Source organism: Aphis gossypii, unplaced genomic scaffold, assembly GCF_020184175.1.
Source record: "Aphis gossypii isolate Hap1 unplaced genomic scaffold, ASM2018417v2 Contig00052, whole genome shotgun sequence".
Taxonomy (NCBI): domain Eukaryota; kingdom Metazoa; phylum Arthropoda; class Insecta; order Hemiptera; family Aphididae; genus Aphis; species Aphis gossypii.
Window position 1 is genome coordinate 27439 of NW_026082993.1, and position 21046 is coordinate 48484.

Here is a 21046-nt window from a genome sequence, read left to right on the forward strand (position 1 = left end):
TAGTCAAAAGTGCGCAGAACATACAAATGTATACTACTGTCTAGATCAGAGGTTCCCAACCTTTTTTGACTCGCGGCACCCTTGGACATTTTCTAAAAATCCGGAGGCACCCTATGCTCTATGACCTATAATATATACTCTATAGTCTATACTTCTATAGACTACTTCGGTTTTATTTATTAGTGCATAAGTATAATCAAAAGTAGTAAGGTGTAGGTGCATACCATATACTATGTACATATTACATTTTATAAACAAATTATTACATTGTACTTATTTTTATTTTTAATTATTATTTATTTTTAGTTATAATTTAATTTAAAATTAGGGAACTTATTTATTTATTTATTATTGGAACTAATGTGACACTTGGGCTTGTTTTTTTTTACACAAATCTTTTATTTGTGGTCGAATAGTTGAAAGACATACTCTCATTTCTTCTTCAATGAACTCCATTTTCATTCGTTTATTTGATTTTATGTTAACAAGAGTGGAAAATCCTTGTTCACGTAAATAAGATGTCGAAAACTGCAGTAACATTTTTAGAGCTTTTTTGCCAATTTCAGCGTGAATTTTTTCAACCTGAATCCAAAATTCATTTAATGAAACATTTTTGTATTTTAATAAAAGAGTTCGATTGTTTCGTATTTCAGCGAGCTCTTCTTCTTCTTCAAGGCTAAATTCAGTTAAACACATATTTTTATCAAATGGATCATTTATCCAATCATACTCGGAAATATCTAAATTAAGAAAATACTTGTCTATACTTTCTTCTAAGGCAGTCAAATGCTCCATTATAAATGTCATAATTTCGGAACTTTCTTCTGTTACAGATAATGAAAAAAACATATCAAATTGATTTTTTTCCACACGTTTTTTCCAGATTTTTAATTTATCTTTAAGAGTAAATAACTTACTACACGATGTTAATATATTTTCATTTGGTCCTTACATACTTGAATTTATTTGATTTAAGTGTGAAAATATGTCTGCCAAGTATGATAGTTTTTCCAACAATTTTTCGTTCGTTAATAATTCACAAAATTCGGGTACATTTTCAAGAGTAAAAAACACGATAAGTTCATTTTTTAACTCATGCACTCTGGACAAAACTTTACCACGCGATAGCCATCGTACTTCTGTATGTAAAATAAGTTTAGTAAATTGTGATTCCATTGCTTCACATAATAAAGAAAAAAGTCGTGTTTTTAATGGTCTCATTTTAATAAAATTTACCATTTTTATCACTTCATCAAGAACATTTTTTAACTGAGGACCGAGAGTTTTTGCTACTAAAGCTTTTCTATGAAGGAAACAGTGAGTTACAAGTATAGTTTTATTACACTTTTTTACCAATGTAACAAAACCTTCTATAGAACCAATCATACTAGGAGCACCATCAGTGCAAATACCATAACAATAATCCCAAGATAAATTTAATATTTTAAGATAAGAATCAATAATATTAAACGCATCAAGACCAGTTGTCGTTTCTTTCATTTCTTTGCAACAAAAAAATTGTTCTATAATATTATCATTATTAATAAAACGAATAAACCCAATTAAATAACATTTACCACAAGTGTCAGTGGATTCGTCAATTTAAAGACAAAAACGATTTGAAGCTTTAATTTTTTCCCCCACATTTTTTTCTATGTCTTCTGACATATCTTGGACGCGTCTACGAATAGTATTATTCGAAAGAAGTATTTTTTTTATTTCGACTTCAGCCTCACTACCAAACATAATACGCACTATTTCTGAACAGTGTAGTAAACCGACGTTTTTAGTATAAAAACGTAGTTCCGAAGTCCAGTGGCCTATAACCATATCACGCCACCGAGTCGGACCACTAATGCCGTTTCCTGATTGGATTAGACACATCACGCCACTTCATAGACGTAGATCATCCGATTCTCCATCACGGCATGTACCATATAAATATGAGTCCTCATCATAGATTTAATTAGAGTTAGTTAGAGTTAGCTAAGAGTCAGTTAGACCAAGTTAGTGTTGTCACTCGCTCTCCGGTAGCTAAGTACTTGTGCTTACGCTAACGAAAGCCTTTTCATTATTGTTTTATAAATTAATAAACGTATCAATTGTCTTATTAATTTATTGTTAACTCATATATACCTCAACTCTCCAACCTACGACGGAACGTGCATTCGTCGTAAAAGAAGCGTGCAGTAACTATCACTGGTTACTACAACAGGCTGGAAGAATTAAAGATTCACCTATTGTATGTGGTTTTTTATTTTCAACTATTAATTCTGCCACTTTATAACTAACTTCAAGTGCTTTATTTGGAATAGTAACCTTTTTCTCAAAAATTACTGATTCTTTATTTTGTGAACTTAATAATTGTTTGAAGTAGTCAATATTTTTATTAGCTAAATGAGCATGTTTTTTTTTAATTTACTTGGAACCATAGCTGCGTTGAATAATTTCACTTCACATACAATGCATTCTGGTTGAGGACAATTTTCATTTCCATACCAAGTAAATCCCATAGCTAAGTAACTAATATTATATAAACGTATTTTATTTAAACCAGTAAAACTAAAACTAACTTGATTTGATTCACCAGATATTGATTCAATATTATGGTTAGCTGAAATTTCGTCTTCATTTAATTTTAGTTTTTTAACAATAAATTTATCCATTATTTTAACTAAAATTTATTTATATAAAATTATAAAATATCTAGACACGACTGAAATATACATGTTTCGCAATGATGACTAAAACCAGACCGATTGTACTGAAATTGTTAGAATACCTATATTATTAAATTACTTTTGTCGATACATGTTTTCAAAAATTAAGATAAGATAAAAGCACAAGACATCGAAGCGATATAGCAATGAAACTGGTGTATGAACATTAAAATAGATCGAACATCGTAATACTTCTACAAAATATATGAAACACAAAAGTTTTATATTATTATGGTCCGTTTTATTGCTCATAGTGCTATATTTTTAATGAAATTGTTTTTTCTAAAAAAATATTTCAAATAATTTCGCGGCACCCTAAAAAAATTTCGCAGCACCCTGGTTGGGAATCTCTGGTCTAGATTAACGACCGCGGCTTCTTCTCGTCTATGTGCGACGGGTAACCTGTCTATGCAATATACGCCTCTAAAATGAGATATTTTCGCACGTTTAGCGTATTTGCTAATTTCAAAGTCGTAAAGGGCACGATTGGGCAGAGTTAGTTTTTTGATTTCGGTGACTTTTTATTAGATTTAATTTTTCGAGATTTATTATTTTGTTTTTTTCGCGTCGCCGATTTTTTTCGTTTTTTAGGCCGTGGTGTAATAGCACTAGATTTCCGTGCTATAGTATAGACAGTGTGCGTAGGGTTGACCTGAGCGCAGTCTGGTGGTTAATGAATAAAAAACACCCGGGTAAGTCGAACAATCGTTTATATTGGATATGACGTTTGACGGGTCCAAATTAAAACCTAATATTTCAATTTTAATTGAGATATTATTGTCTGAAAATTAAAAATTCTTATGGCATGGAAAAAAAAGTAACAGATTAAATATTTTAATCAATATAATGTTGATTATAATACAACTTTATATATAAGTATTATAAAATTGTCATATAAACATAAACATTAAACAAGCATTGCTTAAGTTTTTAGTTTTTTCTAAGTTTTAATTTATTTTATTACAGATTAAAATAATATGACTACTAATTTAATCATTCGGTATGGTTTTCAAAACATAAAACCCCATTTTAACTTTACCAATGATAAAGGTCAAAAAGGGAAAATTTGTACAAGAAAGGCAAACAAATATCACACCTTTTCCCACAAAAACGCCTGAAACTTGATGTGCCTCCTGTAAGTTTAAAAGACCTAATTGAAAATCATAATATTCTTCAATTACCATGTGCTTTAACTAAAAATTTACAAGCAGAGAACCGTTCTGAAACCGAAAGACTATGCTCTAATATATTGAACAACATAATAAGTACTATTGAAATAGATTCTATAAATGAACAAAACAATATACATTTAATTTCTATTATAAAAAAACAAATTCAATTAGACATTTCATATTATTATGCGTTTCCATTGAATGTTAATGAACATAATTTTTTTTATAAAAATATAATAGTAAATACAGAAATAATTAAATTAATTTTTACTCAAACACTTGACCAATCTAAAAATGTAGTTTGGTCAGAGTACAGGAAATTACGCATTTCAGCAAGTATGAAAGCTCATAAAATTAAAACCTTAAGAAGTTTAACCCAAAAAAACCAAAACAAATTAGCATTATCCTTATTACATGAAACTGTAGTAAAAGGTAAAGGGGCTTCCAATATGCTGTACGGATTAGAGACTGAAAATAAAGCATATAATACATTCTCTTCAGTGTACAATGTTGACGTAATTAAAAGTGGATTGATTATTCACATTTCTAAACCATGGATTTGTGCTAGTCCTGATGGATTGATTTTAAATAATGGAGAGATAACTTCTGTGCTGGAAATTAAATGTCCTAGTTCCTGCAAAAATAAACCAATAATAGACTCTGCAACTGGAATTCCAAATCTTAGTTATTTAAAACTTCAAAATAGTACCTATTCTATATATTACTAAAATATTTTAAATTTGTTCTCTTAAATTACTGTTTACAAAATATTTATATTCTATAATTCTTCAATGTTATTATTGGGTATTAAATTTAGATGCCTTTGAATCCAACATTATTTAATTCATTTTTATTTCCATCCAACATAAAAATTATAGATGTAGGTAGATAGGTACATTAAACCAAATAATAATTTATTTTTTTACATAAAATATCTTTCAAATTTTAAAAAACATTTAATTAGAAATATATTTTATTAAGTATTCACTTAAATACTTACTCAATTCGATTAACTGCACTAATCCAACGGTCTTTGGTTTCTTTTTCATAAGAGCGATTGGGAAAGTTGTAAAATTTTATATTAGTTGTGTTGTTATAATAATTGTTGCAATTTACAACACAGCAATTGTTTTTAGACTTTTTATTGTCCATAGTTAATAGGTATTTAGTGATCAATTTGTATTCACTATTAAACTAACTAGGTAAGAATCTCTGAAAACAGGTTAACAGAAGCCTGAAGCATGAAGGAATTAACAGGGGAAATACTGATACTATACTGAATACTGATATGCCTACAATATTAAATAAAATAATATATTAATCTGCAAAATTTAATTATGGATATTTTATGGAGATATAATAAAATAATATAATGATTATTAAATAATAACCAACTGCCCCAACGAAAAAGGTCGTAACTCGTTTTTTCTAACTTTTCAGTATGAATAAAATAAGCATTGCAATTCATATTCTTATTCTATTTTTAAACGTACATTTCCAAAAATAACATCACTGGTAGAATGAAGGATACCGTAATTATTGCAAGATTCAGTTTTTTTAAAAAATTATGACTTCAGGGTTTTGTAGACATACTACTTAAAAAAAAAGTAGTATCTTTACTTACGACCCTTTTCGTGGATATTTTCTATAAAAAAGAATACGTATCTTTACTTACAACCTTTTTCGTCGGTGGTTTGCTAAATAAAAAATGACGCATCTATACTTACTACCTTTTTCATCGGTTAATAATTCGGCTGCCGAAACCAAAATTTAATAATTTATTATTATAATAATATAATTTTAATCCATAAAAATTGTTTAGCGTATGACTCTAAATAATATTATAACATTAATACAGTCATACTTTATTTTTTAATAAATTTAACACGTCTTGACTTTTAATGAAGCAAACATAATATTATTTTACATGATATTAATTTAAAACAATGTCTTAAATAAATAAAAAAAAAAATTAACAAATTGTAGTTTGACATAGTTAAAATATAATGATAAAATACAAAAATTTGTTTTTACTTTTTTTATAACAGATTAATAAAAAAACAAACAAAATTAACATATTCAAAATATAATAATAAAAAATAATTACCTGTTATGAACTTTATAACAGAATAATAAAAAAATTAAAAAATTAACAACTCTAAACATAATAATAATAATAAAAGAAATAATATGTTATTTTGATTGCAGTGACTTATAAAATTCGTGGTATGTTGAGGGAACAAGCCCCATTGAGCATAATGATAGTAAATCAGCTACTTTAAGTTTTTCAATAGGTAATTTTTGATGATATGCTCTTATAGGCTTACAGCGAGGCTGATGTCTTCCCCTTTGGTTTTTTTTTAGTGTAATATTAATTTTGATCATTTCTAAAGCACTTAAATCATATTTTAACTCAATTTGAAATGGATTTTCAAAATTTACAGTTAGTTCTCTAATGTTAGTCCATCTGATGATACTACCATCACTAGCTTTTTTCCAGTTAGACTGTTTGTCATCCACTAGAGGTTTAAAATCTAAAAATTCCTCGTTTGAAACTTCAAATACTGTGTATTGTTTTCCAGTTACTTTTGCACACCTTATTAATGTTACCCATTGGGCCGGAACATAAATTAATTTACCTTTATGGGCATTTTCAATGCACGCGTGCATGCTGTCGCCCTCGTTTTGGGTATGCCCCTTTTCTAAAAATCTGTGCGTGATCTTAACTTTGAGGGTAAATGCTGCATATTCCCACATTGCAAAAATAAACCGATTTCTGTTTTGACCACCACAGTTATCGGAGTAGAAACAAAACTCTTTTATTCCTTTTTCAACCATATACTTCATGAACTTCAATAAACATGTTGCAATTTCGTTTGACCCTCGCTTTCCCTCAGACTCGTTCCATACGTAGCAATAACCCAATTTCTTACCTATATCAAATATTGTAAAATTATATACTGCAAATTTCCGTTTATAGTAAAAAGAACTAGCTTCACTCTGTGGAGTAGTAAGGACTTTTTGTAAATCGAAAACGGCAACACATAACTCAGGTTCATTAACTGTTCGGTTTTTATCCATATTTTTTTATCCCTTGCAATATCTTTATTTTTTAGATGTTCAGCATGAATAGATTTTTGTAAATCTTTTTCTTCGGGGCTAGCTAGCCTAAATTTCTCACATTCATCACACAGATCTCTCTTAGGCTTAAAAAAACTTAAATTGAATGATTTGTTAAAAATATCATTGTATTGTCTTAAAGTGGCATTCTGAGCCATTACATTAATTGATTCTTCTTTGACCCATTCCTGATAAAAGCGATACATTTTCGCAATTGAAAGATCGGATTCCAAATACTGTTTTTGTGTATTCTGCCGTGTGTAGTGTGAATCGACAGTTGGAAACATAGAAATATGTTGCTTTATACAATCCGTCACTTCCCTAGGAATTGCATGTGGTCGATTTCTATGAGTGCCTCTTTGATCAGATATCAGTATTGGAGATATTGCTAATTTTTTACCCATATTATTTACAATTTTTTCAGATATACCAATTGTTTTTAAAAACATAATTTTACACACTGATTCTATACCATTATTTTGAATGGGTAAAGAGTATTTTCTTGAAAACTGTCTACGTGAAGTTAATGAGTAGTTTGTAGATACTTTTTTATCACTTATTACTACGTATCTTGCAACAAAGTCCCATTGCCTAGAATGGTCCCCTAAACTCCAATATTGGTCAAATATTCTTTTACGTGTTCTTCATCAATTTTTTCAAAACATTTATTTCTGCAATTACATGGTGCTCCCATTTGTTTTGCTTTAATCAATTTTCCTGCTCGGTTTGTATGCTCTTCCCCTAAGTTCAACAGCTGTTTTGCTTTATTGTCTTTCCAATCAGTTATATTTCTAGTACGTACTCGTGTAATTTTTTCTTTGGAAGTAATTTCACGTTTTCTTTTTTTATTATTTGTAACCAAATCATCAGGTTCCTAATAATATTGTATAAATTCACGATATTAATAAAATAATATACTACAATATTATTACCAAAATTAAAAGAAAGTAATACAATTTTTTAAATTTGGAGGCCTAATAATAAATATGTAGTGTAAAATTGATCGTTTGAATAATTAAGTTAACATTGTTGGTTGATTACGCGTCAGTGAAGGAAACGGAGATGGAAAAAAGAGTCTTTAACTGAGTTCTTTGGATAGAGAGAGGAGGACAATTTAGAAGTGATGGAAGTCACAAAAAAAATAGTTAATATCTAATCAAATAAATTCATAATATTATTTATTGAAATTTTAACAATTTATTAGTAAAACAAAGACTAAAAAACGTTTACTATTACCACATTCTTTTTTAAAACTATACCTAATATTAAAATTTATTCAATAAAAAATTAAGGCAATAATAATATTATAGATCGGTCAAAATGTATAATAAATATTTGTATACAATCAAAATAAATGTTGGGTACCTAAATAATACTACAAAAATACTACAATAATACTACAATAATACTATACAATATTAACAATATAATAATATTATAATTACAAAATCAAATATCTAATACTTAAATCTAAACTTACATTATTAGGAATGTATTCTGGATCCCTATCACTATCATAAAAATCACTTTTGTCACTAATATTTTCACAGTCACTAATCTGGCCATACTCATAATAATTTAAAATATCAGAACTAATTGATTCAGCATCACTCTACAAAAATTAATAACATTATTATAACATTAGTAAGGTAGGTAGGTAATTTTTATAATGATAGATAATATTATTATTACTTTGTACTTACCTCATATATAATATTATTCATTTTTACGAAGGTAATATTATAATATAATATAATATATAATATTATAACACATAAAATATGATAGTGTCAAAAACGTCAAATGACAATATATAATATGTTCTGGTTGAACCACAGATGTAAAATATCCAATATATATATAGGTAATATGTTCTGGTTGAACCACAGATATAAAATATCCAATATATATATAATATATCTGTGGGTTGAACAATGAATAAATTAAATTGTTAGTGTTATCACGTCTTAAAAATAAAAATAATAGATACGACCATATTCGCCGGTTCCGTGATTATAGACTATGGTCGTATCAGTACATACTGCTGTTTTCGTTGGAAATCATGATTTCAGTAAATTATAAAATTATTTTATTTCTAATCTCTTTGATTGAATTAAGATACGACAGTTTTCGTAGGAGATACAGTGAGAAATCCTCCACCAGATGGCAGTATTAACTCAAAATTGAAAAAAATCGAGTTACGACCTTTTTCGTTGGGGCAGTCGATTTATGACTATACAAGACAATAATATTATCAAGGCACGTCATTGACCGTTTTACATTTTTATTTTTGTGCTGGAAAAATTTTTTTGGAATTATAATTAAATTTTGACCATCCAACTTAAATTATATAATTATTAATTACACTATTATTAGCTACAATATATTATTATGCAGTGTAATAATTCCCCGGACAAAGTTCATATATTGTCAGCTAGAGTTTGTGAGAGAGCTAGTTGTACCGCTGCACGGTGTCTATACGAGCCCGCACTTTTATACGGCCTTAGATACACGCTTTTGCCTAAATGCACAGATGTGCCGACGTTCGATCTATCTAATACCGCGTATCATTTTAACGATGTTAGCAACACCGCCGGCCAGGGTGCCGAGCGCCGAGAGCCCCGTCAACACCGGGATTAAAGTTAAAGAGCCCCCCGCACTTAACGAAAAAAGGACGTATTATTAAAAAAAAAGTACATTGGATTAATAAATTTAGACATCAAAATATCTCCGATGAAAACGGTAATTGATATAATCATCTAATGTTTATAAACAACATATTTGATGTATCGGAACGTTTAATGAATAAAAAGGGTTTTATTTTATTTATAATTTATGTTTATTAATATTATAATTCTAATTATTAATATAACGTTCGAAGTTAATTTTATTAGCAATACATTTTATCATACTGGTAAAGCCTGGTTATTTATTTGATATTTATGAATTCTTGATTCAATGTTACAGATAATTCTATCAATAAATAGTTGTAGTTGATTCAATTGATAGGTGTTGTTGAATTAATGAATGCAATATTTATTTATAAAAAACTATATAATTGTATAAATTAATTTAAATTATTAATTTAATGGATGCAATATTTATTTATAAAAAATCATATTATTGCATAAATTAATTTAAATTATTAATTTAATAAATATATTTTTATAATATACCTAATTAATTTTGCTTTACAGTAAATTTAGTTACTGTTAAAAATTACTATCGTTGAACTAAATAATTAGTTAATAATTAATTAAGAATTATATTATAGAAATATAATATGTAATAATTTATTAAATAAATTATTAATTTACCCTATATAATATATATATATATATATATATATATATATATATATAAGGTTACCTATAAGTGTTAAAAAAAGCTAACCAAAAAGAAGAAGGTTTGTAAATAATTGTGATGAAATAAAATTAAACAGATTTATATTGTTTAATATAGTTTTATAATTATATAATATTAATAATAAGCATAAAATAATAATGTAACAAAATACCTATTGTAATATAGTAATAAAATTATTTATACATAAAAAAATTGTACTCTTCAGTATCTTTTTAAATTGTTATACAACTATATAGAAATGTAGGTAGTTAATATTCCAATTTTTAAAATAGAAAATAGGTACATTAAAAAGATAGTAAATAATTGTGATGAAATAAAATTAAACAGATTTATACTGTTTAATATATCTAGTTTTATAATTATAATATTAATAATAAGCATAAAATAATAATGTAACAAAATACCTATAGTAATACAATAATAAAATTATTTATACATAAAAAATTGCACTCTTCCAGTATCTTTTTTAATTGTTATAAAACTATACTGAAATTTAGTTAATATTAAAATTTTAAAAATAGAAAATAGGTACATTAAAAAGATTATTTTTGCAAGTATTCTAATAGAATATGAACTTTAGAATAACTTTTGGTGCCTTTAAAGTTATAAAAAAAACATTCAAGAAATGTGTAAAACATATTTGATTCTTCTGGAAATTGCATGTCAAAAAGATACATTGATTTAAAACAAGTATCTAATGCTTTTAAAGCGCTTTTAAAATTATAACGCACTCCCTCAATGTGAAGGAATATATCTTTAACAGTAAGGGCCGCCGCACACTAGAAAAGCAAAACTGCTTGAAGCCATTTGTGTAATCTTGCTCCAAGTTGACTTAGTCATAATAAAACAGCATATGCAGCACACCAAAAAAGCAAAAAAGTAAAATCATATTTAGTCACCAACATGTCTTCCGACGAAGAGGACGTTGTTGTGCCTATTTTGTGGTCTTTGTTGTTGGAAACTGAACACCGTGAAAAACCAAAAAGAATGTGGGTTCATCCTTTAAATGAAAAACGTACAAAGAGTAACTTAATTCAATCTTTTTTATGTGAACTTCGTAATGACGAGCTGAAATTTAAAAATTTTACGCGTGTAAGTTCCGAAACCTTTAATTATATTTTGAAAATAATAACCGAAGAAATTCAAAAACCTGATACCAACTTCAGAATGAGTATTAAACCAGATGAAAAATTATTAGTCACTCTATGGTAAGTAAAATTAAATTAAATAAAGTTTAATTAATTATAAAATAAATTAGATTAAATATAAACAAGTTGCCGCTTTTGATTTATTAGGTATGCATTTATAATACGTACTCATCAAATATTATAGGTGGATACCAACCTATAACAAAAATTACTTTTCAAGTGTTCTATGCATAATAGTTTCTTATTTTAAAATATGTGTGTAGGAAATAAATAAATACAATTTTAAAATTGATCTTGAGGACATTTTTATAATAAAAACATAACTTATTTATTATAATAACATTAGTTTTTAATCACGTACTTAATTAAATACTTTAATTGTGTTTGTTATTTAAAAAAAATAACAAAGATACTAGATAATATGTAGTTTAATACGTTGTTGAAGTGTTGAAGTAGGTAGGAGATTTTATTTTTAAATGTAACTTAGATGTGTTATTGGTATGATGTTGAACTTTCTGAAGAAGAAAACTCTGGACTTTCAGAATAGTGAAACTGTGTAGTATGGCGGTCGGTTTCGGTTTCATTATTCAAAGATGGTTGAGACTGATAAAGTGTATGTTGTTGGATCGGTACTTTGTTTGAATACGATGGCATAAAGTTATTTGAGTAAATAATTGATGACGCAGACGAGGTTTCTTGTTCATCGAGTAATTTGTCTAGTGAACTCAAAATAGTATTTTTAAATCTCCGCTGATTTTTATCGTTCAGTTTTTTAAAATCTGGTATGACACTTTTTAAAAATAAAAGTTCTGGAGAATCTTCAACTTTTTGAATGGTTTTTGATTTTAAATAATTAATCATTGGTTCTGCTACCATTTCACTTGCCATAACTTTTTTTATTTTTTTTGGTTTTTTAAATATCTGCGAAGAGTTTGAGCTTTGTATTGTTTCTTCACACATAATAGAAGTTGGAGTTAATTCGCTTGACACGTCATAAGGCTCTTCCACAGTATTTAGAATTTCAGATTCTCCTAAGTTTAAATCTAATGTTTCGTTTAAATCATCTTCAATGAGATTACTAACCATGCTTTTAAGTTGCATCATATAGTCTGTCAGAAACGCCATATTGTCGTATAAGTACCATTTCCTTTTTTTTGATGCACCCGATCCTGATGGAATTTTTTTCTGTTCACGTAACTGTCTGGAAAATGAATTACGTAAAGTAGTCCATTTTGTTTTACATTCTGAAACTAAAATATAAATACATTTTGAAGGCTTCAATATAATAATAATATATAATACTTTATGGTAACGGAGATTAATATAGGTATTATTCATTTTTTTTTGTTTTTTTTTTTTAAAAATGTCGATACATTTTTTTTGGCTGCGTTAAAATATTTGAAAATTTAATAGAAAGTTTAACATAAGTTATTCTATGAGTGATTCAAAAATATCAAAATACATAGGTACATTTTTTTTATGAGCGTTTGAAGTTCAAATATTGACAAAATTCGTCAAAATCACGAATATTTGAAAACTATTTTGTAGTTAAAAATGTATAAATTATCATACAACTGAGCGAGTTCCCGATTTTGTTTTTATTTTTATAAATTGTTTAACTTTATACAAATTGTTATTTTTAAGAATATTTGTTAGGTAATACAATTATAGACAAAATAAGATTTATTATTTTATTTTCCATTTGCTCCTAATATATAATATATGAACGTACAATATATAATTATTCACATTTGCCCCTGCTCAAGTATCAACTTCATAATAATAAATTACAATGTTTAAAAATTAATTTAAGGTGTAAGCCTGCGATTCATTAAATGTATTTTTAATTTATTAAATCAACTGTCTAATATACAATATATATATTGTATATTAGAATATATAATATTCTTATATTATAATATATTTAACTCTACTTCATAATTAATTTTTTTTTAAAACTGTTATTACAGCTATCTGGCGACTGGTGAACGTTTTCAACGTCTTCACTACCATTTCCGTTTGGGAGCTACAACTATTGGATTAATTGTCGATTCTGTATGTTCAGCGATATGGAAATTACTATCACCTATCTACTTACCATCGCCAAAAAAAGATGATTGGATTAAAATAGCAAACGATTTTTATGAAATATGGAACTTTCCAAACTGCATTGGTGCAATTGATGGTAAACATATTTCTATTATATGCCCTCCGGGGGCTGGATCGGAGTATTACAATTACAAGGGGTTTCATTCAATTGTACTGCAAGCAGTAGTTGATGCTCACGCTAAGTTTATTGTGATAGATGTTGGAGATTATGGTCGGTCTAGTGATAGTGGGATTTTCAAAGAATCTCAATTTGGTAAACAATTATTTCAAAATAAATTAGATTTGCCAGCACCCAAAAAAATTAATCAAAATATTAATGAAGATTTCCCCTTTGTATTTGTTGGCGATGAGGCTTACCCACTATTACCTAATTTGATGAGACCTTTCCCTCGTAGAAATTTAACAAACGAAAAACGTATATACAATTATCGACAATCCCGTGCGAGAAGAATAGTTGAATGTGCATTTGGAATTATGGTAAAAAGGTTTAATGTATTAGAAAATAAAATGCTAGTCGGCCCTGAAAAAGCTACAAAAATAACTCAGGCAGTTTGTGTACTTCACAATTTAATTATGACTAGAGAAGCTAACTTTGCTGAAGTTCATAATCAAATTGAAAATAGTAATGATCAAAATATGGAGATTAGAAACACTACAAACATTGTTAATCATAATAGATCTTCTACAGCAGCTATTGAACTACGAAATAAATTTATGGACTACTTCAATTCAGAAAATGGCTCAGTCCCTTGGCAAGACCAATATTTAGTATAAAAATATAGATATAAAGTGTATTAATAATTAATTATATTATAATAATTGTATAATATAATAAAATAAAATATATTATAATATTAATATTATTATTAATTTTTATTTGTTTAAGTATTTTTTTTATGTGTTGTATTAATGAAAAAATACAAGATTGTAATACATTTTATAGTATAATATTTATACCTAGTTAAAAAAAATTATTTTACATACCTGGAGCTTTTAATAAACTAGATATTTCTGTCCATAATTTGTCCTGAATATCTCTATTACTATGTTGTTTATCTTTATAGTTATAAATGGACGATCTTTGTTGGACTAGTGTTATTAATGTTTCCAGATCAAAAGTTTCAGCTGCCATATTGTAGCCTTTCAGATGTCTTTTCTGGTGTCTAAAGTTAAAATAAAATAAGAATTATATAAATTTTTATTTTTTCACAAATATGCGTTATGTATACGAGTGTTACAAAATATGGTTAGAGGTGTAGTTTTTAAATTTTGTACAGAGTACAGAAATAATCTTTATAGATAAATGTTGACTTTTTAGTTTGTTAAAAAAAAATATTTAATAAATACATTCTAAAATTAAAATAATGTTTTTTATTTATATCAGTCAAATATTATTTTAAGTTATTTTAATGTATAACTAAATATGTAGATATTTAGATACTACTACATCTCTAATTATTTTGATAGTTGAAATTAATTTGAATACTATTCAAATCATCGTCAATTGTTAATTGAAAATATTATAATATTATATATATTTTATTTTAAAATTATTTTCTGTATATATAAATAAATAATAATATAAATAATAATATATTCATAATTACCTCGATAAAATAGTACGTATTATTATATATTTTATCGTGACCGGTACAGGATATGATCATGAAACGACGCGACGGGCAGTAGCTCTTCACTAATAATAAAATAATTAAAATAATAATCGAAAACATCACATAAAACTTTTTGTTTTGACTAGCCAAAATAGCGCATGTTCTATCTGGTCGAAACATGACTATAAATGACTAAAGGCAAAAATGCTTTATTTTGACTATGACTATTGTGTATGCGCGCTCCTATTACATTACACATGTTCTATTATTCATTAGTCATAATAAAGTTGTTTTAGTCTGCTTTAAGCAGTTTTGCTTTTCTAGTGTGCGGTGGGCCTAAATATATCTTCCCCAACGCAGTAGAGTGAAGGCTGAACTGAAATTTTGGTTTTTCGAATATGTTCGATGTGATCTTCTATTGCTTGTTGTGTTTCCCCGACAAAAATTACAGATTCTTGTGAATCTTTTATGGTGAATTTTGTTGTTACCTTCTTATTTGTTTTTGGATCGATTCGAATTATTTTATTGGTTGGAACAAAATACCCATGCAATGCCCAAATCAAAGCAGCATCGCGTCCATCTATAACATTCATAAAACATACAATAATTGCAAAAATTATTTAAAAATATGATTTTAACTTACTCTCCGATATTCCAATATCAGTCTTTAATGAGTCAATAAGTTTTTTTTACATTCCTATCTTTAATTCGGTTTTCTTTTGATAGAAAAGATATGATGGAATTGAAAGACCGTTCCCATTTCTCAAGAAGAGTATCACCTTGACTAAACGCTGTCTCAAAGTCCATGTCGATCTACAAAATTATAAATATTATTTAAATACAAAAACGTATGTGTTAAAAATAAAACATACCAGGCGATAACCACTAGGTTGTTTATAAAATGGCCATTTTTCCATTAAGTCTTTTGTGGTATTATTTTTAATATATTCTAGACGAAACTGACTACATGCCTTCCACGTGTAATCAAATTCAATCGAGCTCAAATTGTCAAATTTCAACGCTTTAAGGCAGCTTTCTGCATCATTTTCTGGCTCTGAAAAAAAATTATTTATACAGTAAGTAATAATAAAAATTAAAAAAAAAATATTATACCAAAATGTTTTAAATGTCTGCTAAACTTTTCTGAATTAACAGATGATTTCTTTTCAGTGGAGAGTCCGAGTGGTCCAGATACCACTTTGAACGATGTTGTTAGATTATAAAACTTGTTGTAAAGTTTTCCTCTCTTTGACGTTCTGTAATATTCCTGTAAAATTCCAGTATTTTACTGTTTGGACATTGATTAATTAAAATTAAAATAATATTAATATTAATGATAGCATATTACCAATTTTTCGGATGGAATTCTTTCCAGAATTTGTTGTTCTAACTGATAACTGGCAGCTAGAGACATCTTGACACCCTTCTCTTCATAATATTGTGCAATCAAAGATATGAGAATAGATCTTTGATCTTCGTGGAAATTTGAAAACTTGTTGTATAACTCGACAAGACCCTTCCCTCTAGATGTTTCATTGAGGATGTCACTCAGAACAATTGTGCATGAGTTATCAGGGCTGGGTGTAGATCTTTGGTATGGTATGGATTTTTGATAGGGCGAAAATCTTGACGGTGTATTTGTGTTTGATCTGTTTGAAGAACTAGAACTGGATGATGTGCCTTGAAAATCCAGATAAACTGGACTCATTGGAATCCCAGTTGATTCACGCCATTCTTCTAATTTATTCTCAAACAGAATTTGTGTCCCCAGATCAAAACCTTTTAGCAGACGTTCGATGTGGTGACGTTTTATAATTTTCAAAACATTGATAAAAACTCTCTTAGCTGTAAACCATTAATATAAGTTACTAATTATGTTACTGTTAATATGCTTCTATATGAAATTAAAAAAAAAAATTGGTTTACCAATGCACGCATCAATCAACTCATTGAGATTCCATTGAGATAGCAATGATCGAAGTTCTACCTCTTCTGGTATCTCTTTATTTTCATGATTTGACTGAGAAATGTCCATGATAATGAATTCATTTTGAGAGTTGGCTGTATCAATACCTTCATCGTTTAGCTCAACTTGAGAATGAAGCATCATTTGGGATTGTGCATCCAAAAATGCATTCATGATTTCATCATCATCAACTTCTAAAGTTCTCTCAATTTCCACTTCATCCATTCTTCTAACGGTTATAATTGAATTTATAATATTATGTCATTTTAAATACAAACAAATTGAATTAAGAAAAATTAATACTACAGGTATATAAAGAAATAGATTTGCATCATTATTATTTATTTTAATTATTATTAAAACCTACTATTAATGGTAGGTACCTATTACAATTATATTATATTATAACCTAACCTAACCTATTACATTTATATTATTTTTATTATTATTATTATTATATTATGTAAAACTAAATGCAACGATAATATTCTTTAAGGCGTATAACTTTTTTGCCTTCTGCAGTTCTAATTAAATGAATAGGTGGTCCAATTATTTCATCTGCAGCTATCATTGAAAATGAACCTAAATTTAAAGGATCTACTTCATATGCAAGTATATGGTCATCAAATTTTACACTATGTAATTGTTGACAAAAAAATAAAACATGCTTCCGTTCTACTACTACAATTTCATGTATAAAGTTTAACAAAATATTTTTATTAAAAACTGAAATATAACAACCTTGTCTGTATTCAACTCCTTTAAAATAAATTCGTGAATAAAATTGGATGGAAACGTCATGAACGTTTGGTAATTTATTATTAATGAGATTTTTGAAATTACTCTCTACCAGATGATTATCATTTGAAGTAATAGCATTAAAAAAACTTGTCCCTTTTAACAATTGAAATGCAAATTTTAACTCATACTTTTTAGCCAATGTTAAACATATATTTTTTCGTGAGGTTATACAATGTGAGTAAACTTTAAACTGTTTATGTTTTTGCTCAAAATTGAAACACCAAATCTTCCTTAGAGGTCCTGATTGTCTAATAATATTTGGGTAATGAGTCAAATTGTGAAATTTTGGTTTTAATGTATCATTAAATAAAGTGATATAGTCAGAATTATGTGTTTTAATTTTATTTTCCAAAATCAGTATATTACACTCATCAATCTCTAAACAAAGTAAAATATCAATGATTTCAACAAAGTTGATAAGAAATTTCCAGACTACGTCATCTGAAGGAACGAGATCTCCAATCATAACAGGAAAATACATAATGAAAGTCATCATTTCCCTAGCAGACATTTTTAATTTTTTTTTTTTAAGATGGTGAAGCTGTATTTTGGGTGAAATATTCTCAATTTCTTTTGGGCCATAATCGAAAAATTCCTTTCGAGAGTTCAAAGTATCCAAATCAAAGTATTTCATAGAAGTAATAAAATAGTTGATAATATGAATGGTATTATAATGACAGACTCCCTCAAAAAGGTCATGCATAATATCAGCATAGTAGTTTTTGACTACGTGGAAGGATGGAATATTATTTAGTAAGGATTTGTTAACAACTCCTTTAGAGTTGGGATCCAAAACATCTAACTGGTAGTTTTCTTCTGTGCGCATTAATTCTGAATTTTCACAGCTTAATTTCTGTGTCATTTCTTTTGGAGCTCTACAAAGTCTGCAAAAATAACTGCTAGAGAAAGATTTACTGAAATTGAGAAAACAGTTTAATCCTAAATTGTCACCTACGACTAAACCTAAGATAAAATGTATTATGATTGTTACATTATTGCCATCATTAATATCAATTCCATTTATTTCTAAATCTTTTAACTCATCTATGAGACATTCAAAACATTTTTCGTTGCCAAATTGTTTTAAATCTGATGTCTTCGTAATAGCAGCATAAAAAATATTTTCCAATCTAGATTCTTCCATTGGTAAACATGGGAATGAGTAATATAAGTTGCAAATGGAATGTTTTGAAGCATTAGACCCAAGAGGATTGTTTATTTCAAAATCATCTACATATAAAATATAAGGTATTAAAGTTTTTCCAGGGTATAGTTTCATTTTTTCTCTCCATAGTTCACCTTGTACAAAATTAGTTAGCCTAACATTATTTTGTTTTAAAGATGTAATGTAATTAAGAGTAGGGCTAATTAATTTATTTACTTCAAAAAATGTTTTGAATTGGAATTTTAATGGCATCAAAATACCTTTGGTTGTTATTTGTCTGTTTTGTAGTTCTCCGGATCGATGGGCTGGCATTAATTGATCATTAATTGTCACCTCTTTAAAATTTGTTGCATAGCCTTCATTTTTTAAGAAACTATAGAGTTTATAATCAGAATCAAATGGTTTAAAAGGATTACGTAGGTTTGACACTAAACTAGAAAAATTGTTATACAAAGAATAAGGCTGTTCATTTTGAAAATTGGATTTAGCAAAATTTATGAAAGTATCTAATAGTGGCTTGATTATATATTGGTTTACTTGTTCCTGAACTTCTAGCACATCTTTTCTAGAAAAATTATTATTATTGTGAAGAAAAAGAGTAAATGTTAACGCCTTATTAATATTTGTTTTTAAATGGTAATCTAAATTGAATTTGTTGTGTGGAGTCTCTATTGTATCATCATTCACATAAGTATCAGTACATGCACTGGATTTAAACTCATTGGATTGAGAAGTATCTGACACTTTAAGGTTAATGAGAGTTGTTGATGTTATAGGAATATTACTATCTACAGGCAAGGGGCCAGTGCTATTCGTAAACTCATCTAAATTGACATTGTCATTAATTAAATCATTCTGATTATTAGACTGATGGTGCCGAATCACATGTCTTTTAAATCTTGACCATAGTGTAAACATTTGACCACAATCATTGCACCTAACAGGTGATTTACTATTAAAATTATGTGAATTTTTAAAATGAAGAATAAGTTTGTCAATATCATTATGAGAAGATTTACACTTGAAACATAAAATTTTTATTTCTGTTTTATTATACAATTATAACCGATGTATTTTAAATGGAAGCTAAAAAAATAAATTTAAATTGTTGGTTTTACAATACAAGTACAAGGTAGGTAGGGGAGATTGGATACAATTGTAACATGGGACAATTGTAACACTAGCAATAAGTTGTTCAACAATGTTGGTTTATTTTATTTATGTTGATTTATTTATTATTTGATTAATATTTTAATAATTTTAAATAGATAACAATGCCTAGTTTCAACAGTTAATGTTTTTTTTTTACAAAATTGTATTATTTTTAATTTAAGTATGTTATTATCTTAGATCATATACAATGTAATATAATGATCTAAGGTTATTATTTAATTATAATTATAGGTTATTTTAATGATTAAAAGTGTAACTAAAGAAAAATTTTTAATCTTGGAAGAAATAAATAATTTTGTAAAACTGTTCCAATCGTACCCAATCTCCCCTACCTATTTATCAATATATCATAAATTCATAATATATTACAGTGACATACGTTAGGGTTATTATAAGCTACCTAAGTAAGTGGCGCTCGCCTAGCCAAAAAATAATGTGTTTAATATTTTTTTTTATTATATTTATTTTGCATTACTCCCTACTGAAAGTTAACAAAGATGTACACAATAAAAATATTTTTATCAAAGATAATCCTGAAATGTTATGAATTTATATTTTTTTGATAATTAGCCAAAAATGATCTGTTTAGGTGCCTTTAAATAATTTAATTGGATGTTCATTAGACACTACAGTGTTAATACCATCATTTTTAATTATGTATGAGTCCAATACAATGATTGACGGTATGTGCCA

General features: G+C 27.3%; 3 protein-coding genes and 1 pseudogene across 3 annotated transcripts; all 4 read right to left on the reverse strand.

The window, feature by feature from the left end:
- Positions 1-357: 357 nt before the first annotated feature.
- On the reverse strand, positions 358-2513 carry LOC126553045 (protein FAM200A-like). The gene is made up of 2 exons (XM_050208238.1): positions 2423-2513; positions 358-824 (listed from the first exon to the last, which is right to left on the reverse strand). Exons 1-2 carry the CDS (start codon positions 2511-2513, stop codon positions 358-360), a joined length of 558 nt encoding a protein of 185 aa, XP_050064195.1.
- An 8398-nt stretch (positions 2514-10911) lies between these two features.
- On the reverse strand, positions 10912-16055 carry LOC126553044 (uncharacterized; annotated as a pseudogene).
- A 523-nt stretch (positions 16056-16578) lies between these two features.
- Positions 16579-17439, reverse strand: LOC126553046 (uncharacterized). The gene is made up of 2 exons (XM_050208239.1): positions 17175-17439; positions 16579-17093 (listed from the first exon to the last, which is right to left on the reverse strand). Exons 1-2 carry the CDS (start codon positions 17437-17439, stop codon positions 16579-16581), a joined length of 780 nt encoding a protein of 259 aa, XP_050064196.1.
- A 244-nt stretch (positions 17440-17683) lies between these two features.
- LOC126553047 (uncharacterized) lies at positions 17684-20098 on the reverse strand. The gene is made up of 3 exons (XM_050208240.1): positions 19718-20098; positions 19441-19642; positions 17684-19245 (listed from the first exon to the last, which is right to left on the reverse strand). The coding sequence occupies exons 1-3, from the start codon at positions 20096-20098 to the stop codon at positions 17684-17686; spliced, it is 2145 nt and encodes a 714-aa protein (XP_050064197.1).
- Between the last annotated feature and the right edge of the window lie 948 nt (positions 20099-21046).